This window comes from Larus michahellis, chromosome 8 (genome assembly GCF_964199755.1).
Source record: "Larus michahellis chromosome 8, bLarMic1.1, whole genome shotgun sequence".
NCBI lineage: Eukaryota > Metazoa > Chordata > Aves > Charadriiformes > Laridae > Larus > Larus michahellis.
Window position 1 is genome coordinate 4,826,907 of NC_133903.1, and position 26,216 is coordinate 4,853,122.

General features: G+C 41.9%; 2 protein-coding genes across 3 annotated transcripts in view; one reads left to right on the forward strand and one right to left on the reverse strand.

Moving 5' to 3' along the window:
• Positions 1–9,402, reverse strand: part of LOC141747636 (uncharacterized) — a 41,651-nt gene extending 32,249 nt beyond the window's left edge. The window contains exons 1-4 of the mRNA XM_074598233.1: positions 9,273–9,402; positions 8,352–8,669; positions 6,978–7,073; positions 2,721–2,780 (exon numbers count right to left, since the gene is read on the reverse strand). Coding sequence (XP_074454334.1) covers positions 2,721–2,780; positions 6,978–7,073; positions 8,352–8,669; positions 9,273–9,402 — 604 coding nt within the window. The remainder of the gene's footprint in view (positions 1–2,720; positions 2,781–6,977; positions 7,074–8,351; positions 8,670–9,272) is intronic.
• Positions 8,478–24,633, forward strand: ARPC1A (actin related protein 2/3 complex subunit 1A). 2 transcript variants are annotated; one of them, XM_074597888.1, is made up of 10 exons: positions 8,478–8,674; positions 11,930–12,034; positions 12,614–12,718; positions 14,969–15,191; positions 16,907–17,014; positions 20,421–20,633; positions 21,772–21,847; positions 22,049–22,242; positions 22,964–23,054; positions 24,243–24,633. In XM_074597888.1, the coding sequence occupies exons 2-10, from the start codon at positions 11,971–11,973 to the stop codon at positions 24,279–24,281; spliced, it is 1,113 nt and encodes a 370-aa protein (XP_074453989.1). In that variant the 5' UTR covers positions 8,478–8,674; positions 11,930–11,970; the 3' UTR covers positions 24,282–24,633. The 2 variants fall into 2 exon arrangements, with proteins under 2 accessions (XP_074453989.1, XP_074453990.1); XM_074597889.1 differs by having other exon boundaries at positions 8,489–8,674; positions 11,953–12,034.
• The last annotated feature ends 1,583 nt before the right edge of the window (positions 24,634–26,216 follow it).

The following is a 26,216-nucleotide window of genomic DNA, read 5'->3' on the forward strand; positions in this document are numbered from 1 at the left end:
CCTCAGCCCACTACAGACAGAGCTGGAAGAAGTGCAGACCGGCCTGGAAGGCAGCAAGCACCCTTGCAAACTCCTGGAGCAAGCAGAGGTCATGGAGAAGACATAATAAACCCAATGTCCACGTACAGAGAAAGTAGAACTATTTATGCAACAGCTGTCTTGTCAGAGAGCTTACATCCAAGTGTCTGGGTAAGAAGTCTTAATTCTGGGTAAGAAGTGCAGGATTAGGCCAAATATGGATAACAGTGGTCTATAAGAAAGGTCTGATAATTCTACGGAACATGAAGACCTCAGTCTTTAGAGACCTTACACTGATAACAAGATTTTTAAAAAAGCACCATCTTGGCCCAGCTTTGCTCCTAGCAAGGCCTATGAAAAGGCTTTTAGCAAATATGGTGGCAGAGCTGAGACAGTGCTGAGCACTTTTGAAAAACCCACCTTAAAAGGGACAGCGTAAAATTCTGCCTCCATTGAAACTGTAATTTTACTAGTTGTTTCCATGGTGCTCAGATTTCTTCCATAGACTGTAGCCCACAGCGAGATCCATTTTAGTGAAATTTTAAGCATCTTTGTGTTACAGATTGCAGTATGAAATCATATACCCGCCATTTCATTTTGTGCATAGATTTAAGAAGCTACTTCAACATTCACCATTATAGCCTGCAGTTCTTTTTCATAAAGACCACACATGCTAAGATTTCCAAGAAGAGTATAACTCCTGGAAAGGACTGATAACACAAGAAACATTTCTCAGCTGCAATTATGGGACATCAGTTATACAAACCGAGTTGTAAATGTTGCTTTTATTCAAATAGGTTAAAAAAATGCAACCGATACGTTCACTTCCAATTGACTGATAATAAAAGGATACATTTTTAGCAGGTGAACTGCTATCTGCATACCAAATTTGGGGGTTTAAACTTAACTTGTTATACAAAACCTACATAGCACAGAACTTGTGCAGCATTCTGGAACGCAATGGCACATTTACACGATGTTTTGCTGAAGAGCAGCTTGTGTTGCTAGAATGCAGTTTTTCCTATTAAAGCCTCTGTGGTTCTCCTTCCTTAGAGGTTTGGGTTTTTTTAAGTGTATTATTTTTACAGCAGCAACAACAACAGTCCTCTAATAATTAATGTCAGTAAACAGCAAGCACTACATGAGCTGTGGGGCTCCTATTTTCCATGAGATAGAGAGATACATACACATTGTAAGCTGTGGAGCACAGACTATGTTTGTTGAGAATGCAATCAAATACAGCTTCAGCTAGGTCTAAAGCCAGCTGCTGCTACTGCAGCATAACTCTGAAATAAATGATATTGGTATAGAAACTCAAATCCATGCACACCGAAATTCAGAAAAACAGACTCAGACTCAAGGCCTTCATAAACAACAGGGTCTATTACTGCCTCAGAGGTGTATCACCATTTTAGCTCTCATTTAGCATGCAAGTAAATACACAGGTCCTACTGTTTTGTAATGCAGATCCAGTGGGGCTGAAGCCCACTTGGCTTAACAGTGCACAATTTTATAGAGAAAAAACAAACTCTATAGAAAACTGTGATGCACAAATCATCTCTTTGAGAGCCAAATGGAAGAGCTGAGCAGATAAGACATTCTGGGTCTCCAAGACTTCTTTCTGCCCTCTAGAATTAGTCTGCATAGTATTAAATGAAAGCTGGAGCCCGACCTTCACCACACTACTAATGAGCATGAGGAAATCATCAGTGACTACTGAGTAGTTGATGAGAGAGCAAAGCAAGCTGCGGCTCATGTAAGTCACCTCCTCACCTTTCTGCCCTTTATGTTAGTAGCTGGAAACCTTAAGGTATATATTCCATTATTTCTCTCCAGAGCTGATTTGAAAGCACAGTGTTAATAATACATGTTAGCTATTGCATTGCTTTTTATGATCCTGAAAAGCAGAATGCGTGTTAGCTCACTGATTGCAGCCTGGCAAAATTAATCCACAAAAGAAATCCACTTCCTCCCTGCCTCCCTGGTAATCGACATCACAGATGGCACACTGAGGAATTCCTCCATTTCCTCTCGATTTGTCCTTTCTTTCACTTATTACACAACTCCACTCATCACACCTATCAGGCCTCCAACAAAGAGTAGGCTGGCTTCCCTCTCTAGCTAGTCAATGGCATTCGTAATTGGCACAGAGGGGAGAAAAGTTGCCAGCACGGAGCAGATTGCTCCTTTGGCACTCTGCTGACAACTGGCACTTCAGAAATATCATAGCTAGCTGTGGATTTAACGCACAGCATTTCCTCCCAGAGTGAGGCTGAGCCTTCTGCCACCTTTGTGCTTTCAGCTACTGCATGTTCAGACAATATCTTCACCTTCCATCTACAGCACACTCACAGCCACCCCCTTTCCATTAAAGGGAAGAAATAAAAGCCTGAAGTGTCATTAGAACTAAAGCTATTGACATAATAATAGGTGGGGATAATACCCTTGACTAGTCCAGTGGTACTAAGCAAGCACACCACCACCTGGTTTATGGTCCAATCTAGAGTTTTCCAAGTCAGCTGGGATCACTTCCATTGATTTCAGTGAACTGTGGATCCAGTCTTTAGAAAGGCAGCCTATGATATACAGAAAAATTAAAGATATGGCAAAGTTTCTCAGAAGGTAGCATACAGATAGCAGATCTATATATCCTAGCTTTCAAGGATCTGTAAAAATAGCTGTGCCGTCAATCCATTTCATACCTCCTTCATAGGCTTCCTGTGTGGCAAAAGATCTGTCAGAAGCAGGATCATTATGTGCACCTGGAAAAGATTAAGAAGCACTATTAAACTGCAATAAAAGACCTGTAAGTCAAGATGGAATAGGCTGAGTAGTTAGCCCTGAAAGGAGAAAAAAAAAAGCACCATCATGAAACTCCAGGGCAAGAAAAACATGTACAAATATATCAGAAAGATCATTCCAACAGAGCAGCTATGAAACTCCTTCTTCCACCTGAGCTTCCACATTCAGCACAAATACCTGAAAAGAAACATTTTTATTTAACAGCCAACATGTCCCAAGGGAATGCACTAATTTAAGGAAATCCAGACTAGGCAGAAAAGATGCATGTAGGACACTCTCAGCCCACTGGAGCACAACAGAACTTCAGCACTTTGCACCCTACACAGAATTCATCAATCAGAATCTTTATGGTGCTTGAGTACAGCAGTAACAAGCCACTGGTATCAGCAGCTGATCTACACCCACGAAGGAGAATTTGCAAGGTGTGCTGTCATCAGCAGCACGACTTGATGTTTATTTTTCAACTGCTACAGAAGTCTAGAGCACGAGTAGCTTCAAATTCCTGGGGTGAATACCATCTTCCTATTTCTTTTTCGGTCTTCATAATTGCACATCAACACTTCAAATTCCTGGGGTGAATACCATCTTCCTATTTCTTTTTCTGGTCTTCATAATTGCACATCAACACTTCAAATCCCTTCCATAAACATTTATTTTTCTGCTCCTTTTCAGATTAAGGAACTGGAAATAGAACTAGACTCCAAACAGAAACACCACGTGGAGACTGAAAATTCTGCACAAGAACAAGAGGCTCTAAAGGAGCCGGTCTTACACAAAATCAACTAGTGCATGCAGAAAGAGCTGGAGAAGATGCAGAACAAACTGAAAACTTACAAGAGGCAAACTGAGGAGGCTGTACATATTCCCTGTTCCAGCCCACTGCTTCATCACACAATCACACCTTGTGCACCACAGGGGCATTTTGTCTCTCCATGCTGCAGGAAGCACACATTCAGTTTATACTGACAGCATCCCTAGACATGTGGCCCATTGTAGACTTGCACACACCTATTCAGTTAGCCAAAAATGTGCGTCATTCTTTACAAAGCATTACTCTCCTCTCCCTTCTTTGCGGCCACTTCCTGTCCTCAAATACCATCTCCAATATGTGCATAGACATGTACACACAATTAAAAACCCACCTATTAACTACCATTCTTTAGGGTCATGCCTGTACTCTCCACCTTGATGTCATTATGCTGAAGAACATCAGATATGTTACAGGTCAGCTTTTTCCAGTGCAAAGATTTCTCTTGTTCAATCAAACCCTTTCTGGTACCGGAACAGGAGGCTAGCCAAAGCCTGGCCAAGTACAGGAAGACCATACATGAAGTGGATGATGCTGAGGAGAGGGAGGTGGGATGGCTGAATCAACTCCAAACAAACTGCACACCAGGCATTGGGTCTCAGCAAGCAAAGGGCTCACTTTTGGAGAGATTATGCAAGTGCCTAAACCCTCTTCCTCTTTGTCAGCGGCTCAGGAACAGGCACCAAAGACAGAGCTCGCATGTTTGAACCCAACTGCCATGGATTTACTAGAGCAGAAAAGGGTGTGGGATGGAGATGAGGAAAAACATAGGCATGTTCTCAACACCAGCTGACTCACGCAGTTCCCTACAAAAGGGAACAGAGATATTCCACAAGTCTCTTTATGCACAAAGCTAAGTTCTGAAATGGCTAATGGTTAGTACAGCTGTGTTTTCACCAATGGTAAAACAGAAAAGGGAAAAAGAGAAGCATCCTTCTACTTCCAAAAGGGATGCACATTAAAGGCTAAATCTTTTCTCAAGGGCACTAAAATTGCACAGCAAGGACCTCTCTTAGGAAAAAGCCCACCTCATCCTGGCACGGTACTCCAGGACATTTCTGTACACACCAGCAGTCTAGCAGGGAAGACAGGGACCAAAACTATACAAAGCAAGTACCCAATTCCCATGCCTTCTCCTTCCTCTGGGCTAAAAAACAAGGGGTAGCATATCATTACTTCTAAAAGTGATTTCTTCCTATTGCAAGAGGTTTGATGGGCATGTACCTACACATTGTATCATTTCTACATTCTTCCTTAACAAGGTTTTGAAAGGTAAATAAGGTACTACCTCAACACCACTTCAATCTTCTCTTTCCGTCCAGAATACTTTGTATCTTGCCAAGAGTTGCGCATTGAAAAATTGCTACAGTACTGATTAAAAAACAAGTTTGAGCCTACATGGGAAAAAGGCTAGAAGACAGAAAAAGTGTGCAATGATCTGCAGACAGATCTGTGATCTGTGCCAATGTACAATTTTGCTGCCATAATCTGAAAAATGGTGATAACCACTGCTGCTGTTTCTTTTCCAGTGATCATTTTCTGTAGGAGCTCGAGTAAAGCACTGCCATCATCCAAACACCCTGCTGTTGTTCACCAAGCCCTGCTTGGACAACTGGAACAAATGCATTTAGGCATACAACCTTTGAAAAGCAGGCTAACGGAGCGCAGATGCTGCCAGATGTCATACACTTTACACTTTGCTCTAAAGGTGGTCATTAACAGCCTGAGCCCAGCGGCCTGCCAGCCTGAGCACGAAGGCGCCTACCTGCTCCACCGCAGATCTTCCCTGGCAGGGAACAAAGCAATCAGTACCACGCTCATCATTACCTAGAAAGCCAGAATGCAAAAAGACTGCACAGTGAAAAGTCTGGTCAAGCTGCATGCGGTGGGAGCAATCTTCCTTCTTTCTCATTCTGTATCATGACCATTGCACACATTCCACGTAAAGTTAAAACAGGAGTTGGCAAGGGGGGACACAGTGTTAAGCAGCACAAAAAGCAGGACATTGGGATACATTGTCTTTCCCTGCTTAAAAATCCAAAGTTTGCAGTTATTTAAATCACCAGTGACTTTACCTAATCTTAAGGCAATGTTCTTGATAATTCAAGAATATTACTGATTAAAACTGATTTTGACAAATTACTGTGATCTAGGTGGCAGTTCTAGGGAAACAGGGAATACAATTAGGGGAAAAAATTACAGTTGTTGCATCTTCCTTTTAAACATCAGGCATGATATGACACTATGCTGGAAATTGCTACGTTTTCAAATACTGGGCTGGACAACAGACATCTACAATGCCTCTCAAGGCCAGTGTTTTCATCCGCAGTTACCTGCTTCCAAAAGACCTCTTTTTGACTAGCTGCTCCCCATCTGCATGCATTGGCTGCGTGAGGATGTCCCACCTCAGGTTTTTTTTTTTCATATATATCTTAAGGTCAGACTGCATCTAAACTACTTTCACTAAAATCAGTTCAGTCTTGCTTCTGAGGCCTTAATCTCAAAAACGTTGGTATCCTTTCTGGATTAGCACAGCAGAATTGTATCAGCAGTACAGCAGGAACAATGGTGGAAAATTCTCCATAAAGCTTCGGCGGAGAAAGAGCCTTAGCTTTTAATGCTTAAAAGCTCCGCAGAGTTCCTCATTTAGATACTTTCACTCCATCTGGTGAAAATCGTTTTGTAAACATAAAACCATACTTAAACATAATTTCATTCCTGTTACGTAATTTTACTTGGCCTAGTTGCGTATCTTTAATCTGTGCAGCTGATCTAGTTTTATCGTTAAGCCAATAAGGGCTGCAATGATTATATATCTCACAGTTACAGAACCATAGTAACACTGAATTAGGAGACCATCCATTCTAGCCTCCTTCCCAAATGCAAGATCTTATATTGCACTTTTGCCATTCTGACAAATATTTGTCTGATCCATTCTTAAAAAACCTCTAAGAAGAGCCCTGCATCCTGCCACGTCAGTCCAACGCAGGGCTTGACTACTTCAAAGGAATCACGGAGGATTTTTTTCACTGTAACCTAGATCTGCCTTGCTGTTATCTTAGCTTACAACTTCTTGCCCTACCCCCAGTGGACATAAGAGAACAAATTGTTCCTTGCCTCATACCAGCAGCCTTTTATCTATTTGAAGGCTTACCACATCTTTCCTCAGTCTTCCGTCCTCTCAACAGGCTCAGCAAAAGTCATGTGTTCAAAGACTCTGATCATTATTGGCACTTTTTTCTCCAAATCATCCATATTTCTCTTGTGTGGAGCCCAGGATGGAACATAGTTTTCTAGCACAGCTCAGCAGAGCAGAATTCCCGTGTATGCATTAGCAGCATTTTCTTACCTATGTGGACCTGCGTGATGTTTGCCTCTTCTGCAACAGCAAGATGTTGTGGACTCCTATTCAGCTTACGACCCACAGCAGCTCCTCCATCCTTCCCTGCAGCACAGACAGCTGCTCAGTTCTTCCCAGTCTTGTAATTTTGAAGTCGACTACATTAAAGCGTACAGCAGCGCACCTGCTACTGAACCGCATCCTGTTTTTTCCACAGAGCTCCCATTTTGAATCCTAGTTCTATCACTGTGTTTGTTCTGCTTTCAAACTTGATCTCATCTTGAAATGCAGTAATTACACTCTCTATTTCATCATGGATGAGTAATGGACCCAGGATAATTCCCTGTACAAGCACTGATATCAAGTACATTTTTCCTCAACCAGTTTTGCAACTCCCTTAGAGCAGTATCACCTAGACTGGTTTCCCAGTTTATTAGAATATCCTGCAAGCCAGTGTCAGAAGCTCTACTAAAAATCAAGATATATGACCTATACTGCTTCTCCCTTATCTGCAAGCTCTGTTATGCTGCCAGAAAAGGAAATTAGATTGGCTCAATTCATTCACAACAAAGCCATACTGGCTAGCATTCACCTTCTCGTTTCCTTCTAGATGCTTATAAATTGTTTATCTTCTCTCAGACTCAAAATTAAACTCACTATTGCTCCTTAGCATACCTGGGAGTCACCAATCTCTCCCCATTCCCTCCACTTGCCTTTTTTTGTCGTTATACTTGAGCTCACAAAAGCTCACAGGCAATGGAGTTTGAAGTTTTACAGGAGCCAAACCATGAAGAGCCCAAACAGCAAGCAATTCCTCAAGGGGATTAAGAGTATGGCAAAGTATTGCAAATGTACTTCTTTCTGTATCCCAGCCAGATAGGAGGGAAGGTCCTACATCATCTGAATGAGTTAGGATAGGATTGTTATCCCCTGCAGTGGGGAGCACCTTCCTTCTACCCTTCAGCCTCCAAAGGGAGGAAGGTCACAAAGACTCCTCGCTTGGCAGCTCTCCAACTTTAAGTGAGCCTGCGCTGAAGAAGCCCAAATGATCTCCCTTCAACTCCTCACACTCCTTCCCAAGCTTGTGGCTCTTCCCTGGCACTGCCCACAGCAGCCCTGACACAGACCCCAACACTGGCCACCCCACACAGGCCGCCTCACCCAAATCAGCCCCACCAACAGGACCTGAGGCCTCCTCACACCCACAAAACCTCCAGACACCTGGCTCACGCCCCTTCCAACAACAGGGACAGTCAAGGCCTCCTTCACCTCTCAAGGTGACAAAACCCCAGGGGTGACAAGAACTCCCTCCCCCGGGACAACTTAATCCCTCCCCATCCCCTGACACACTCATCCCTCCCTCAGGAAACAACCCCCCCGCACCGCGCGCGCACACGCTCCCGGCGCCCGCCTTTGTCTGAGGCGCGGGCACGCTCCCCCCGCCCTCCCGCCGCGCAGGCGCAGAGCGGCGCCCCGGCGCGCCCCGGCTCCCCCCCTCCCCGTCCCTGCAGCGCGGCGGCGGCGGCGCAGGCGCAGGCCGCTGGGCGGCGGCGCAGGCGCAGAGCGCGTTTCCTGCCTCCCTTGTCAGTGCCGGCCCCCCCCCCCCCTCGGCCTCCGCTGCCGGCCGCTCCCTCTCCCGCCGCCCGGAGCGGAGTCGCGTTGACTGACCAGAGTCCGCGAGTCCCGCTCCGCTCCCGCCGCCTCAGGTGAGTCCCCGCAGCGGGAGGGAAGGCGGGGGTGGTGGGTGTCCGCCGCGCCGCTGGGCCGGCCTGCCCTCGCCCCGAGAGGGATGGGGGGGGAGGGGGGAGCCTTCAGGCCCGCCGGTGCTGAGGGGATGGCGCGGGGGGAAGAGACACCTCAGCCCTTGGCGGGGGGTCTGGAGACACTCTTCTGAGGGTGAGGCGATGGGGACCCCTCAGCCCCTTCCCCCTGTAGGGCTGAGGCCGCCCGGGGGGACGGATGGGGCCGGGGAGGGGCAGCCCCTGCCCTGCCCTGCCCCTGCCCCTCCGCGGCCTCCGCACCGGCGCTGTGCACCTGCGTTATCAGCGCGGGGCCGGGCCGCAGCCCGCAATCCATCCCAAACCGGTCGGCTTTATTATGCTAATGGTGTCCTGTGCCAGGAGGCTTGCCTGCGAGGAGTCACCCTCCTGGGAAAGCTGCGCCGAGTGACTTGGAAGGGAATGACAGCAGTAGGAGGCAGTGCTTAATTATAGGCACTTCTCTTCCAGATGTTTGAAAGTGATGTAGGTGCTCTGAAAATAGGCAAGGATTGAAAAGATGCCTTTCTCTCTCTCTCTGTCGCACTCGCACACGCTATGTCCACTTCTGAGCCTGTGTCCTTGCTAGTTGCTTGTCCAGGGATGGCCTCATGCCACATATTTCTCATCCCGTTGAGAGATGACAGCAGCTGAGTCCTGTACTTCCCAAGCTTCATCTTTTCAGTCTACGTACTGAGAGAGCTCCTGCTGTACAAAGGTGCAAGATCTCCTTTTCTTTTTCCTCCTTTTCAAAAAAATTTATTGAAACTCAAGGACAGTTAGTTTGCATTGGAAAAAAAAAATCAGGCATAGCTGCGTTAAGTACTTGGCTAACAAAGTTATCATAACAGTATCTTCCCTGTGTGAGATTCTGAAGTTGGCTAACAGGAAGGCATTGAGGGCTTTACTACATATGAATTATATCAAGAAGCATAGAACCAGTTGTATTTTCTCTAGTGGAATGAGAGCTTGATTTTTTTCTACGGGTTGGTAAGGACTAAATATAACTGGAAGACTTCAGCAAGCTTTATCTTCCAGAAGAAAATAGCACTGCAACTATCAGATGACAGAAATAGTAGTGCTTTTTGAGATTATCATCATTGTTGTTTTTTATGAGTTTGTTACCGAATGAAAATGGAAAAGAGTCACTTGCTACAAGTTACGGTGCTCAAGAAACTCAATCAATGGGAAGGAATGGAACATATTGCTTGTCCAGGCTGTCTCTGGGAGTAGCGTGTAGGTTGGTAAAAAACTCTGAACTAGAAGTTAGGATGGGACCGTATCGTTTATATGTGGAGCCAATCTGCGGAGTAAATACCAGGGGTGTATTAGAAAGTGTTTTGAAATAGCTGCATTCCTTGGGGAGGGGAGATTGGATATTTTTACATTTTATTTCGGAAAGAGTAGAAAAGGCTGAGCATTCCTTGTTGGTAGAACAGCTCTTCAACTTTTCCTGTATATGGAAATGTGCTGCTACTGAATGTTGGCATGTACTAAAGCAAGATCGTGGAAAAAGCAATTTGCAGTCGTGTTTTGCTTATATTAACACATGGAATCTCAAATCATGGCTGTCCGAGGTCAAAGGTAACTTGGATTATGTCAACATTTTCACATTAATAAAAAGTAATTAATTATTTTGCTTAGGACTGCATATATTTAATAGCTTCATTTGATTGCTAGAACATGTTTATTAGAAGAATTGTGAAAATCGTGCTGGTTAAAATTATGAACTGGACTTAAAGCCCACGTAGCTAAAAGTTATATTTGAAGTACATTTGAAATGTAACCGTTAAGTTATATTTTTTTAAAATAGCAGTGCTTGATTTCTTAAAAAAAAAAAAAAAGAAGTAGAAAAGAAAAAGTCTCTCCAATTCTTTGCATTGGCAAAGTACTGTATTGTCTCTGCTCCAAGATTCAGCGCTTTCAGCATATTTGTGAAATGACTGGTGTGATAGTAATTGCTAAGCTCTGTAAGAACGTACTCATCTTTCATTCACTCCTGAGTTTCTGTTGGACTGCCATTCATTTCCTGTTTGCTTCCAAATTCCTACCTTGTCCTGAAGTCTCCACCCTCTGCTAACATGGCCATACTTGGGTATGTTGTAATTTCAGGCTATGATGGGTGTGGATGTCTTGGAATGACATCACAGTGATATTTCTTTTTAGATGTATATGTAGGGGTAAAAAGACTTTGATCCATCAGCCAAGGATAAATTGCTATGAAAATTAGTGGAATATCTATGGAAGGAATTGACAAATCCGAGTTATATGTATTGACCTATGCACGTTTTAATTATTACAGGTGACCCTCAGTTTTTACTATGTTGTGTTTCTTCCATCCATTTATACTGCCCTTGATTAATACAGGACTTACAATAGGATCTGATGTTTTAAACAACTTTGTAATCATGGGTCAGTGCGCCTCCAATTGCAGACGTTCAGTGCTCTCTCTTGTAGCAATTATAAGTTAAAGAAAAAACTAGGTGTCTAGCTTTTTTTTTAAACAAATTAAAATACTTACAAACTAGAATGATTCAGCTTGTTCTTTTAGTGTTTGAATCTCATGGGGGCAAAAGCCTAACTATAGAACAGTTAAGTGCTAGGATTAATTTGAAGAAATTAGTAATTAGTTGATTACTAATCTTAATAATTTTCCCCTAGGATACATATAAATGGCTTTATCAAATAATACATCAGCAGATTACAGTTACATATCAGTGTTCTGGACACACCAATTTAGCCTCCTGAAAAGGAAGAAGAAAAAGATTTTATTGTAGTGCTGCCTGTGAGCCTTGATACATGTCAGGATCTTGAATCAATTTACTGAGCTATGTCCCTAGAATTTTTATTTCTTTATTTATGTTCTATTTCTACAGTCAAATTATTAGGTTTGTTAGATATCCTAACAACCTGCTGTCTTGCTTGTGAGCGTATGCCAAGAAGGAAGCACGTATGGCTTTTAGCTCAATTGCGATTAGCTATAGTAAGCCAGACACTTGAAAGTCATTGGCCAACTGAAGATATCGGGGTGTATGGCAAAGGCAATTCTTTAGCGACCTTAACGTATTTACGGAGTAAGTTGTGATCTTCTGTAAGTGAATTATAATACTGGCCTGAAACAACCTTGATAAATGCTGAAGGCTGATTTTGTTTTAATAATTATCGAATTTTGAAGTGTTTTGTTTTCAATTTTACACCTTTCAGCTTTTTCAATTTTTACAACATAGGAATATCTTTAACTCGGAATGTCTCTACATCAGTTTTTACTAGAGCCAATCACCTGCCATGCATGGAACAGAGACCGTACTCGTAAGTACTATGTTAGTTTTAATTGTTAATTTTCTTTTCATTACTGTTTTCGCTGTCGGTTTGTGATCTTGTAATGTTCTGGATCACGTTTAGGGAAGGTATGACCAAACGCATAGTGCTATGTGTTAAGCGTTCCACCCATGATCCAAAAAGCAGAGCACGCATCTTCTAAATGTGGACTTTTCTAAACCTGTTACTGGAACTCTGGCATATGAGCAAATCTAGTCTTACTAGTCTTCCAGAAAGCTTTGCCTCTTGGTCTGCACCTTGTGAGAATATGACCTGCCCCTTATCCTCTTTGACCCTCTATTTCCATACCCCAAACCAGCCTTTTCTTGTAATAGCCTAGTTTTCCACTGTAATGTGGATTGCATATTCCAAATGTATTGTCTTTCTGTGCAGTATGCTCATGACCATTTTATTTGAGGTTATCCAGCGATGTTGGCCCTTTGTTTACCAAACCTCTGTAATGCTCTGAAATTTAAGAATACAGTTTTTAAATTGGAAAGTCTTTCCAAGTAAAGTATTTGGTATTAAAAAGCCTTCTGTACTATTGGATTGTTTTATTTCTTCTTCAAGAGATTGCCATTAGCCCTAATAATCATGAAGTCCACATCTACAAGAAGAGCGGGAACCAGTGGGTGAAGGCTCATGAGCTAAAGGAGCACAATGGACACATTACAGGTAAGAGAAGATTGTGCTGTGCCACACATTAAGTTTGTCCGCCCCCTGCTTTCCCCAGTTGAGAATCTGAACAGGAAATCTGCAAGTGTTGAATAAATAGATCTTTTTATAGGTTGGCATTCCCACTTACAGGGAGCTTTGCAGCATTTTTCTGGACTACATGCAATGAACGTTAGCAGGAGAAGCCCTGTTTCATTTCCAGACATTTTGGTAGAGTAACTGAGCCTGCCTTTCTTATCTATTGCTGATTTTTCATCCATAAAGACATAACGAGAATAGATTTTCAGTCTTCTGAAGTAATCTGGTTATGTGTCAAACTCTCCTAGTGATATATGCTGCTCCCTTTCAAGCACTAGGATTAAAACTTCATCAAGTGTACAACCGTTGTGTTGGTTTGTGGTTTCCGACAGCAATAAATATCTTTTTTTTAGGGATTATATAAACACTTGAAGTGGTCAGTCCTGGACTTATGACAGACCATCAGTGAGCACGTTTTACTGCAGGCCCAGAGTATCTGTAGATCCACAATGAAAATGTAACAAGAGCTGCTACGATGAGTCACAAGGTGTTATTTTTAAAGTGTGATTGTCCTGCGGTAGTCATTTATATTGCTGTATTTTTTTTCACAGTGATATTTTTATAAGGGCTTTATTCTCTAAGGAAATGAAGGTAATTAATACAAGCACTTGCCCAAAACAGCAATATCCTTTATTTTGTTCTCAACTCGCTAATGGGCAGAAGTATCTGCCCAACAGCGTTTTGCAGGAACTTTATTCGATTTGTCTGATTCTTGCTGTCAAAGAGCACAACTGTATGTGCCCTTTTGTGAAGAGTCCCTTGGGCTGAATTTACAAATGACGTGCTGTTCCCCAAAGACATTTCTCTGCATTTTTCTTGTACCTGTTAGTGTTAGAAGCCAAATATTCATGACTTGGGAAAAGAGCTCTTTCTGCTTTCCTGCATAGCGTATACTTTTGGAATACTAAATGCTGTGGTTGTCGTAAAGAATAGACTTAAACTGTGGTTAGACACAGGAGATAGCCTGATCAAACCGCTTGTTGCTTCTGACAGGAGAGATTCAGTTGCTGCCACTCCACCTTCTGATCCCAAGGGACAAGGTCCCTTGTCTTGCCTTCTGTGTCTTGATTGAGGTATTTGTGGTGAGCTGCTTCTGTTCACCTACAGGAAGAGCACTGTTTGCTCCTTTTGGTGGCTTAGTTTTCTGCTAAGCTAAAAAGCTGAACTTTCTGCAGCAGAATAATGCTGGTGCAAGGGAGGTGGTGGGAAAGAGACGTAAAGAGAGTCAGGATGGTCCCCCTTTCAAAGCCAGTGCTAGATTGACTGAAGTAACTATTGTTCCAGGCTACCAGCCTCCTCAAAATTGAACTTTTTAAGCGGAAGCCTGTTTGGGAGTAGACCATATACATCACAGTTTGCGTGCTTAAGGAATATTTTGAATACAGGACACAGTTATGGAAAACCATTGAAATACAATTTGTGGCAGGAGAGTTAAAGGTTGAGCTCTGCCTCTCAAAGAGGGATGCTAAAGAAAAGATGCAAAATGATGTTGCTGTGAGACTTTCCAGTTGAAAACATCCTTCATTGCATAAGAAGGGAAAGAAGCAATGGCAGACTTATCAAAGGCTTCGTTTTATTCTTTGATTTTGTTATTTTTGCTTGGTAAACGTTTTCTTTCTCGTGGCAGAGCTTAAATAGGCATGGAAAAAATGTAAGCATTGTATCAGTACATAAAGATTGATAACTTCTAACCAAAAACACCCAACCCTGCTATCTAAACTTTTAGATCATGACTGCAGTCTGGCAGCAAGCAGACAACGATGTTAGAGGTTCGTGCATAGTTTTAGAATTGCGGGGTTTCCGCTGCCGAAACGGGAAACGGGTCTCTGGCAGAAGTCAGTGGTTTGAAGGATGCCGGTGGAGAGGCCTTAGCTGGTCTGCAGAGCTCCACCTGTTGGCCAGCTCAGAGCAGGCTTCCTCAGCGGGCAAATTCCCTGTGGAATCTGGGAATTTGGGATCTGCAATTTTGATGAAAGCCAGAGGGACAAACTGATATCCCTAACAGTTTAAAATGGTGCCTGGAGAATAAGTGAAGAAGTGGAATACTAACATAACAGTAGTAGCTCTCTCTGTAGCAGAAGGCTTCCATCATTCCAAAATAGATTGTTTTGGCTTATTGTAGAGCAAACAGTACAAAGGGAAAAGTTTATTAATGTAAGCTCTAAATTTCAGGTATTGACTGGGCTCCCAAAAGCGATCGCATTGTAACTTGCGGTGCAGATCGCAATGCCTATGTCTGGAGTCAGAAAGACGGCGTGTGGAAACCGACCCTTGTGATCCTGAGAATTAATCGCGCAGCTACCTTTGTGAAATGGTCTCCCTTGGAGAACAAATTTGCTGTGGGAAGCGGAGCTCGACTTATATCTGTGTGCTACTTTGAATCTGAAAATGACTGGTGAGCTGTTTTGGGTTTAATTTCCATTTATACCTTTAAGGTCTGCATGGGAAAGCTAAAGCCTGGAGTTTAAAGGTGGTAACTAGGTTACTATTTTACTAATTCCTAAAATCTTCAGGAAATGTAGGGGGCCTCATCAGTTCTTTCGTGGCCTTTTTACATCTTAGGGAAAAGGTTCCCTCTTCTTTACTCTGGTGTAGCACCTAAAGGCCTTTGACTTAGCAAATTTTCAGGTTATACATGTTGGCGTGGATGTGTTCCGGCTGACTGCCATAAACATCTGTTGCTTTTCTAGAAGCGCAAGAATTTCTGCAGAGTAAAAGTTTCTTTACCAATACTGTATGGTTGAAAAAAGAGAAATGTTTCCTCCCCCACCTCCTTCCAGAATGAATGAAGAAACCTTGACTTGAGTTTTCTTCTGTATAGATTATTTTGGGCCATTTCTTGTCATTAAAGAATTCAAATCTGTCACTTATCTCCAGGGTGCTCTATTAGAAGATGTTTGAGCTTGTCATCTACCTGTTCCATATTCTGTCCTGTATTTTTATCACAGGTTGTAGATTTCAGACAGGACTATCACAAATATTTCCACCGTTAACTTTTTTTCTCTTTGGAATCTAAACGTAGTGCTTCTGATCTTTAATGGATCTACGTTTGTAGCTGTACGTGTTGGAGCTACATTTACCATATCACCTGTAGGTGAAATCAGTATGTTGAGTATCTACTACTTCGGGTTGCATAAACATGCATAAAAACACAGGTGTCTGTGCCTGCTGTTCTGCATGCAGTCTTCCATGTGGAGATGGTAAACAGTGATACCATCTGCAAAATACATTTTAAAGACTGTTTTGGACTTTTATGCTTTCCAACACATTCAGTTATTAACATTTTCTCTGCCTCAGTTATCTGCAGAAGAATCAAACCCCTGTATGTTGAAGACAAATTATTTAATGCGATCCTTAAAGTTGCTTGTGCCTGATGGAAGTACATTCAAAGAAAAAGCACTATCATCCTAAAGGTCATCCAGTGACTAACAGATTTCATTGCTATTTTGTAAATAGTTCGAACAAACTAAATCTGTTGATACCTATTTAGGCTAATATTGATGCATTCAACATCAGGCCCACTTTTCACTGTACTTCAAGTAATTGAGATGTATACACTGGTCTTATCATTGGCAGTTCACCCATTTACTTGTTGTATTTTATAGTTACTCTTTTATTAAATAGTAGAAAAGTCGATAGGCAAGAGAGATGACTGTAAAACTCATTGGAATGAGCTGGAGAGGACTTGTACTTAGTGATCTAAGAAAATAGTGCTTGTTATCTCCATATCACAGTCAAAGCTGAGCCCTTCTTCATAGGATGTAAGGGACCAGGCAATTACTGTGCAAAATTCACATTAATGAGTTCCCATCTGATGCATTATAAAAATCAGTGAGAAGGGGAATAGGACTCAGGTGATGCGATATATATTTAACATGAGTTTGTTCATAGTATTTAAAATCTTAATCAAGATAACCATATAAAGTTCACAGACTGTACAAGAGAATACGAAAGATTTGGACATAATGTGTGTTTTGCAAAACTGATGTGTTTAGCCATTGGCAAGGGGGTGATCTTTTTGAGGAGTACTTCATGGACTTGGGGGAGTTCAGTACAATGTTTTCATATAAATTTTATCTTGTGTTTTTTTTTGGTTTTTTTTTAATTTAGGTGGGTGAGCAAACACATTAAAAAGCCCATTCGTTCCACTGTCCTTAGCCTGGACTGGCACCCCAACAATGTCTTGCTGGCTGCGGGATCCTGTGACTTCAAGTGCAGGTAAGAGAAAATAAAGCATCTGTAAATCAATTTAGATTACTGGTTCAAGTTAATCAGTAGCACGAGCATGTTGATCATGCATTTGCTATTAGAATAGAAGATGGCTCGTTTCATACTGTTGTTGTTACCAAAATGAAATACCCAGCTTGAGAAACTTCAGCTTTGGTGCTACTGCATGTAGACTTTGGACTACTAACGTGTCTGTCGAGGGACGTGCCTGAGTTTAATGAACTGGTGGGTTTCTCTACGTGCAGTACACAGAAGTAGTACTACTGTGCGTGCACTGAGTGCTGAGATCTAGTTGTTAGGCTGAAATTACACTAGCAGGTGCTATCTTGTAGAGTTGTTAGAGTTTAAAGAGCAATATCCTAATGATGCAGTTCCAAAATTCCAAGTAACTTGGCACTTCCGAAGGTGGTATCTCATCTTTTTCTTCCCTGAGTCACTTGTTCTCTCCCCTTTGCTGGTGTTAGCCTTAACGTTCTTGCAGGTGAGTAGGGTCAAGGAGTTGATCCACCTGAAACTCAGTGCAACAAAACGCATTTTTGAAGACCATTTAAAAAAAAAAAAAAAAAAGGCTGGTAAAAACAGATTGGCATGTGAGATGGATGGGATAGTCTTTCAAACTGATTGTGAAATTACACCATGAGGGATAGGTCCTGCCAGTTGCTCTGTGCTGAGTGATTGGGGTCACTGTACTGAAGTCTGCATGGGGAGCTGCCTGCAGGGTGATTACTTTAATTCATATTTTACTTAATCACTTGTACCTTGAATAATCATAAAAGCTTCTTTTCTTAAATTCTTTATGTAATACGGCAATTTTTAAGCTTCAAAGTGTGTACTAAATATGGCTAAGAAGGAGTGGGAGGGGAGGTGGGACTGATCATTATATTCCTTATTTCAGAATGAAACCCATGCATCTAAATTCGATCCTTTGATACCTTTTTATGTAAGGAGAGACGTTAAATGGAAGCTGGGAAGAGGAGAGTTGTCTCCCTTTCCTGCCTTATCTCCAGTTTTAATTAGATAAACTATTATACATGTTCACTTCCTTTCACAAAAAACGTGATATAAAATGTACTCATTCGTCTTCCAGAAGCAGCTGCCTTTCACGTGTGGAAATTTTTTCATGTGTGTTCAAAAAGCATCTCAGGAGTCTGACATTAGGTCAGCTGAGATACAGAGATATATATCTCTGTTACTTTGAACTTTCAGCTACAGGCTTTGTTCAGCGCTTGTTATGTACATTGCATCCCTGATTATCTCCTCTTTCCTGTTTTTGTTGAGAAGTTAGACTTCAATTATTTCCTGTTCAGTATAGGTTTTGGGATTTGGGAGTTTTTGGGTTTTTTGTTTGCTTGTTTTTTTGGAAGAAAGTCAAGATGTCGATTCCAGTCCATTTCCTAGGCGCGTTCTCTAGAAGACTTGCTCTTTTGTTTCCCGTCAGAAAACTCATTGTGTCCTGCATCTTATTTCTCTGAAAAATGGTGTGTGTTTTGAAAAAAATCAGATCTGGGTTTAAATCATCTGGAAAACTTTCTGCTGTTGCCTAACATTTTACTTCAGGATCAATCATTTAGTAATTTTGCTCCTTTTAGCATAGAAATCTCCATATAGCAACATTAAAGGAAGAAAGGAAAAGTAGTGGAGATTGGTACTGGGTTTGTGTTTCTATTTCTTCCCCGAAACCACAGAAGGATATCCTCTTTGCGAAATGATTAATATAGATCTCTAGAACTCCAGTTCTAGGGAATGTTCAGTTACACGTTAAAGGTAATAAAGATATCTGGGCCTGAAGTGTGCGTCTGTTCTGATAGGTGGTTCTGAAGAAAATTATGAAATGGATCTGCCAGAGCCACTGCCAGCTAATAAGCAGCTAACTGGGAGACATTTTGGAAAAAAGAATGGAGGGCAGAAGAGGCTCCAAGTTGATAGGTATTCAGCAGAGTTTTTTTGGTGGCTGGCCTAGATGAGCTCCTCTTGTCTTTAGAAATGTGTGTATATATATATATATATATAGCTGATAGCACCGCATAGGTGTGAATTTTATATTCTTGCTGGAACAGTGTTGCTGTGGGAATGAAAGTCATTTCACAATGGTCTTTGAAGGCCAGGGCCTTCAAGCTGGGGTGATTTTGGTTTTAAAAGAGAGGAAGACTTTAGTAAGGGTAAAGACTTTTTTTAACTAACAGTTATCTTCAAGGTCTTTCACTACTCAGGAATGATTTTTCTGCCTTGTGTCAAAGGCCGTTGCTTTAAACATCTTGTCCTATTTCCATACATTAAGAGAACTGTCCTTTTAGATGTCTCTATAAAATTAAGTTTGTTGAAGGATTACCATTAGATTATATTTAAACTGATAGAGCCAAGTATAAATTTATACTTAATTCTCTGAAAATCTGTACTTAATATAGCAGCAGTTAAACCTTTCCTTGTTCCAAATGATCAGCTTTATTTGAATAAGCTGAATATAGGTGCCTTTTGAAGCGCATACCCCACACACCTAAAAGATTTAAGAAATGGTGAGGGGGGAGCAACATTTCCTTGAGCTCTTCTATAAAATAATTCCTTTTTGTGTTTGACTGCAACCATGAATATTGTATCACGGTTTTCCTTTCATACTGAAATGTTTCTCTGGTAGTAATATGGCGTAGCTCACTTGCTCCTCCTGTTCAATGGACTCTAATCCTATGTTTGTGACGTCCCAGTAACTTCCATGGTAACAGTCAAGAACACCATATTGTGGCATGTCTGAATCATGCAGAAGGAATTTGATGAAGGGGGGAGGCTTTCTGTTTAAACATATCTTGAAAATTGTAGTGCTGGCAAAAAAACCCCAACTATAAAAACATTGTGGTAACTCAGGTTTTCAAGGCGTTCTTTCAGCAATGAGCCAGAATAAGGTGGCTCAGGAGCCCTTTGCTGGCATTTGGACATGGTTTTGTTTTTTTTTCTTCTAAATTCTGCTAAAAAGTGAATGTTCTTAAAAAGCGGATAATTTTGTAGGTGTTTGTATTAGCTTCTAATTATACAGTGCAATTCGTGTTTTTTCTCTAACTGAAGAATTGACTCTGGGGGTTATTAGCACCGCAAAAGGATGAAAGGGAAATCGTAGCACAGTGGAAAATGCAATGACAATGTATGGTTTTGTGCCATCTTCTGGAAAAAAGGAGAAAGATACAAGACAGTACATTTATGAGAACCCTGTACACCTTACACCCTCTGTACTCTTCCTTTTTCTCTCTACATTGAAGGTTCCCAGCTGCTAGTGGCTTGTTTAAAGATACCATAGTATTTTATTTTGGTAGAATTAGAATGCATCTGGTTGTTTCCAATATGAAATGTGTATGCAGCTCCCAGGAGGTTTTTTTCTGTCTTTGTTCATGCTGAAATTTTTTGTTTGCAGGGTGTTTTCTGCTTACATTAAGGAAGTGGATGAAAAACCAGCCAGTACACCATGGGGCTCCAAAATGCCTTTTGGGCAGCTGATGTCAGAATTTGGGGGTGCTGGAAGTGGCGGATGGGTGCATAGCGTCAGTTTTTCTGCCAGCGGTAACCGCCTAGCCTGGGTCAGTCATGATAGTACTGTGTCAGTTGCTGATGCCTCAAAAAATATGATGTAAGTATGCTTTTTCTGTGAGTTATTAGCTGTTTGACACAGAAGGAAGCAGTATGTGGAATGTTGTGCTTGCAACAACAAGAGCTGTGGCTGCTGTTTCTAGTTTCGACAGTTTTACTCTAGATTCCAGGAGGCTGTTTGAGGCCTGTATAAATAAGGTAGATTCTTAGAATTTTAGATGATATAATTTGAATTTCTTATAAGAATTCTTAGTGATGGTATAGTCAATTTACTTGGGCGGGGGGGGTGTGAAGCACTTGTAAAAAAATACGTTCCACTATAGTGATTGGGGAAACAGTATTTCCTTGTAAATAGATTCAAGAGAATCCAGAAACATGCTTACTCCATAACTACTAAGACCCTATCCCCAACCGGGATCTGGAAAATAAGTTGTTCATTTCATGAAATGTTAATTCCAACCACTATCCTTAAGGCACTGCTTCTGCAAGATTTCAATTTACACCTCCCAATCCAACAAAATATTTTATTAACAATTCCTCCTTCTGCTCTTCAGCTTCATCTGAATAACTTTTCAGTGTTTGTGGCTTTCTAACCAAGAAAGACGAGATTCCCTGTATGTTTCGATAGCAGAGATCTCTGGTGGATCATCCAGGCATTGCTGTGCTTCATTTTGAATTATGGTTCTGATGGCTACAGCTCTCTAAGTACCTGGCTGGGGATATCATTAAGTGTAAAGTGTTCTAGAATTCTTTTCTCAGTTGTCATAAAATCACGAAAGTTGACTTAATCTACCATACAGGCTTTTTCCTCCTGAAAAAATGGTGTGAAGCACTAAAACCTCAAGTGTTTTTTATATGCATATGACATTAATAGCTTCATCGATTTGAACCTTTTTTGGGGGTTTTCTTTTTAAACTCTTGCCACTGTTTACACACAGTACTGGGTAACTTCAGCCTTTCGCCTGGAATACTTCCTATTTGTTATAGATCTTCCGGGACGCTTTCATTAGGGTAAAACTTTTTACTACAAGTTACAACTTTCTGGTGTCACCTCAGGACAACTGAGCTACACTGACTTCTTTTCCAACAATCCTTGTGTGAGAGCGGTCTCTATTTTTTGATGGAGCCAAAGATGAGAGGTTTCAATGAAGTCCTCTAACAAATGTTCTTGTGTTCAGGGTTTCGCAGCTGAAAACAGAGTTCCTCCCACTCCTGAGTGTGTCATTTGTCTCTGAGAACAGTGTGGTGGCAGCTGTAAGTGTCTATTATTTTCTCCTTGTAGAGTGTTGTAGTGTTTTGGAGAGGGAGAAACACTATACATTATGAAGTTAGTAATAAGCAAGCTCTGCCATAGTGTCTATTTTTGCATTTCTGCAATTAACAGCAGCAGAAAAAAAGAAACGGTGATTCTGTTGGTTATGTTTCTTGACATGCTTTCATGCTGTCTGGTTGCAGGGCCATGACTGCTGCCCGATGCTCTTTAACTGTGATGACCGTGGCTTGCTGACCTTTGTTTCCAAACTAGACATTCCAAAACAGAGCATCCAGCGCAATATTTCCGCTATGGAACGCTTCCGAAACATGGATAAAAGAGCCACTACAGAAGATCGTAACACTACCCTGGAGACACTGCACCAAAACAGTATAACGTGAGTGTCTCGGCCACCAATCCGAGGGGAAGGAACGCTCTCCTTGTCGCTTTGGTTTCCCAGGATAAACTGCAAACCTATGAGAGCTCAAATTTGCCGTACCAGATGGGTGTAGCTGGTATCCTGTTCTCATTTTAGTCTTTTGCTAACAGCTGTCTATTTCTGGGGCTTACGTGGAAGCTGGTAAAGTTAATCATTAACAGGGCATGTGTGCTTCTGTTGTTTGCTCATGTTTAATGGGTTCTGTAACTTGAATGCAGTTTATCTTATCAAATATGTAGATAGTTCACAAGAGATTGATAGCGCTGTGCAAAATCTAGTCAGCAAAATTCACCTGAAACAGGAATTCGTATACCAGCTTCCTATTTCAGGTGTTATTTCCATGTGTATTTATTCATCAAAAGGATTGATTCCGCTTAATCAAGTAAAGTATCCTTGCAGTTTAAGAACTGTGTGACCCCAGGGGATTCTAACATTTCTGAAGCAATTTGTCTTTACCCAAGGAAGGTGTTTAGGCTACAGCCACCAAGTGATAAAAGAGCTTACAACATCCTTTTTCTTTGCTTATTTTTCTGAGGCGTTGTACCAAAAATCTAGCATGGGCTCTGCTAGACTCATGTCTCCCTTTGAGAGAGTAGGAGTTGAATTCAACCCAAATTTCCCAGCTTTTTGGCTCTCTGGAATGGGTGTCTGTGTTACAGCTATCGCTCTCTGTTTTCAGCCAAGTGTCTATTTATGAGATAGACAAACGAGATTGTCGTAAATTCTGCACCACCGGCATTGATGGAGCAATGACCATCTGGGATTTCAAGGTATGCTTTTACTACTACGTTTATGTGAACTGGGTGTGATGGTGGGGTTGGTTTTTTTTTTTTTTGATCTCTAGCATCAACTTCTGGGGCTTAGCCCTAATGCAGGTTTTATTAGCAGTAGGAAATCCGGACTGGAATATTCAAGACCATTAGTGAACTCCCTAAGGAAGACAGATCCAAGATTCAGCACAAATGCAGATACACTTTGTTTAGCAGATGGTGCTAATCCGGACTTAATTTTTTAATGGTATTGCTCGTGTCCCGGTAGGAATCCCACTAATTCTTTTTTTTTTTTTTTTTTTTTTTTTCTTTCTACCTCAGCCACAAGGTAGGGAGGGACTCTTTATCAGGGAGTGGAGCGATAGGACGAGGGGTAATGCTTTTCAACTGAAAGAGGGGAGATGGAGATTAGATAGTAAGAAGAATTTTTTCACTCTGAGGGTGGTGAGCCCCTGGCCCAGGTTGCCCAGAGAAGCTGTGGCTGCCCCATCCCTGGAGGGGTTCAAGGCCAGGTTGGACGGGCTTGGAGCAACCTGGGCTGGTGGGAGGTGTCCCTGCCCAGGGCAGGGGGGTGGAACTAGGTGGTCTTTAAGGTCCCTTCCAACCCCAACCATCCCATGCTTCTATGATTGCTGTGATAAAGCCGGCTGCCTCTCCTTGCTTCCATCCCTGTGGACTCTGCTCAGTGTCTTTCTACAGAACATGGTTCTGCCCTCTCATAATTAATTTATCAAAGTAGTAAGAAGTTACTTCAAACAATTAGAAAATATAGTCAGCACTGTGTTGAAAACCCTGAAAGGATTTAAAGGAAGTGCTTGCCTTGCTGAGGACTGGCCAACAGAGGTCTCTGCTGGTCTCCCCAAGCTGCCGAGAGCTCTGCGCTGCCTTTCAGGAAAAGAATAGTTTGTCTGTATTCTATAATGCCAGAAAGCTCCGGTGGGGACAGGAGCCAAATAAGAAATTGAGGTGATATATAAGCTGCTTTAATGCAGTTTTGGGGGGAGAGGGTGGAATCATTGGTCTCTATATGCACGAGTTTGAAATGAATGATGGTCTCTGGCTCTTGAATATGAGTCTAATCTCAGGTATTCAGGGTTTTCACTCTTTTTCTTAACTTTAGCATTTACACCGAATTACTTAACACAGGATACTGTAGCAGATTGTGATTAAGATTTTCTCTCTTTCAAGACCTTAGAGTCCTCTATTCAAGGTCTACGAATCATGTAAAGATGGATTTCCGTGATCTAGCAGGACAAACTGCTTGACAGAATGCAGCTCCCACATCTGCACAAACCCGAAAAGGGAGGAGGAAGGTGGAATATTTGGAAACACTGAGAAAATACAGCTTGGCAGATTTTCTTTTGAATCTAAATTTGGTGAATTGTGTTGGTTTCAAAATCAGCTGTGATTGTTCTTTTTTTTTATTTTTTTTTTCGGTTGGTTGTTTCATTCCATTCTTTACCAAAGCTGCTCCTTAAGTAGTTTATTGCAGGAAGTTATGAATCACTAACTTAAAAGGGGAATTTTATGTAAATTGTCTGCTAGAAATAATAATAATAAAAACAAAAAGAAAAACCGATTCTTTGTTTTGATGCTCATTAGCAGTGATTAAAAAAGGGATATTAGGGGAATTAACTCTGCGAGAGACGGCAGGGGAAACCCTGCAGCAGTATTTTATGGCCTTAAAACAGGAAGAGTTCATCTTAACTGAAAGCTTTGTAAAGTCGACAGATGAAGACCTGGAATTCTGATGATCTGGATGTGAAGGTTCGGCTGGGCTTCTTTCAGAGGAATTGTTCTCTTGAGGTGATGATTTTAGAGGGTGAACAATTTTGTCCTGCCGACTCTTAGTTCTGTCTGCCCGACCTTTAATCCAGTAATAATAGAAAACTAACCTGAAAGTCTCTTTTTATTGTCTGTTTACCGGGTCTTAGTTTTCCAAAGGCGAATGACCAGAATTATTTGTAGTTACCTTTCAGGATTTGCACAAAGACTTCTCGCAGTGCAGTGCCTGGGATAAGGGGTGGAAGGCTGCGTGTGGAAAGCGCGGCAAAAATCTGCTGAGCCAGATCTTAGGAGGACAAATTAAAAGCAAATCACTTTTTAAGTCTGTGAAGCTACCCAGGCCTGCATGCCGTGTTAGAGCCGAGTGCTCGGCCTGTAAAACTCTGTGTTTATAATGACCGGTGGAGAAATAAAACGCCCTTACCAGAAGTATCAGCGTGGTCTGGCTTCTGTGCAGATCCTTTGTCTCCAGGTGACTGTATCTTTTCAAGCTCGGTTGTGAGCCTCGGCAGCTCACGGAGGCATTTGCACGTAACTTATTTTATTCACGTGGTCTAGTTACTCTTAACTGTATTGCTGCCTTGAGGCTTGAGACGAGCTGTGCTCTGGAGGGGATTATCTGGCTCACAGCATTGCTTTACAAGGTTTAAGACTTTGTAATTTCTGTTGAAAATGCAGAAGTGTCTTAAAAAAACCCCCCCGATGACTAAATTTACCACTTCCTCTGGAACCAGAGTTGCTTCATACCCTGCTCGTGTGTCAGCTCCGAGTGATTGAAGAGGGACGGGGGGAAGGTAAGCGCACAAAGCTGACAACTGCTGTTGTTCCGCTGCAAGTGAAGTGTGTCCATCACAGAACTGGATCGTTTTCAGGTGCAGTGTTGGTGGCGTGCAGAGAACGAACCGCTTTTCCAGTTCCTTCAGGTTGTCTCATGTCTTCCTCCCCTGGCAGTCAAATGTGGCTTTGCGATTTCCTCTCCCTTCTAAACATAAAATAATGACTATTTAACCTCCACTCTCGCAGTCTAGTGACCCGATGTGTATGATGGCGTGTGCTGGGATTGGGTTTATCCGCTCGAATACAGCGCCAGAGGAGTTAAGCGTCTGCTGAATCAAAGTGACCCTGCCAGCCTTGGCAGATGGACAGAGGAGCACGGGCTTGGCTTTGTCCGTCTCCCTTCCTACTCTTATATGCTTATCTCTTGCCGACGGTAATGATTTTGTTTCTGAAGTCACTTCTGAAAGTCTGGTGGTTGGTTTCCAAAAAGTATTTTAAAAAGTGGGTTCTAAAATAGCTCGTACAAGTAACATAAAAGGATGGAAGAAATCTAACGAGGGAGTGGAGAAAATGGATCTCCAAACATTTATGCCTTGTTCT

Bases quoted from the DNA above. Each gene is read 5' to 3' on its own strand.
- ARPC1A (XM_074597888.1), top strand. From the start codon at position 11,971: ATGTCTCTACATCAGTTTTTACTAGAGCCAATCACCTGCCATGCATGG. The intron at 21,848-22,048 runs GTAAGTGTCTAT...GTCTGGTTGCAG, and splicing joins AGAACAGTGTGGTGGCAGCT to GGCCATGACTGCTGCCCGAT. The intron at 23,055-24,242 runs GTATGCTTTTAC...CTCTCTTTCAAG, and splicing joins TGACCATCTGGGATTTCAAG to ACCTTAGAGTCCTCTATTCA.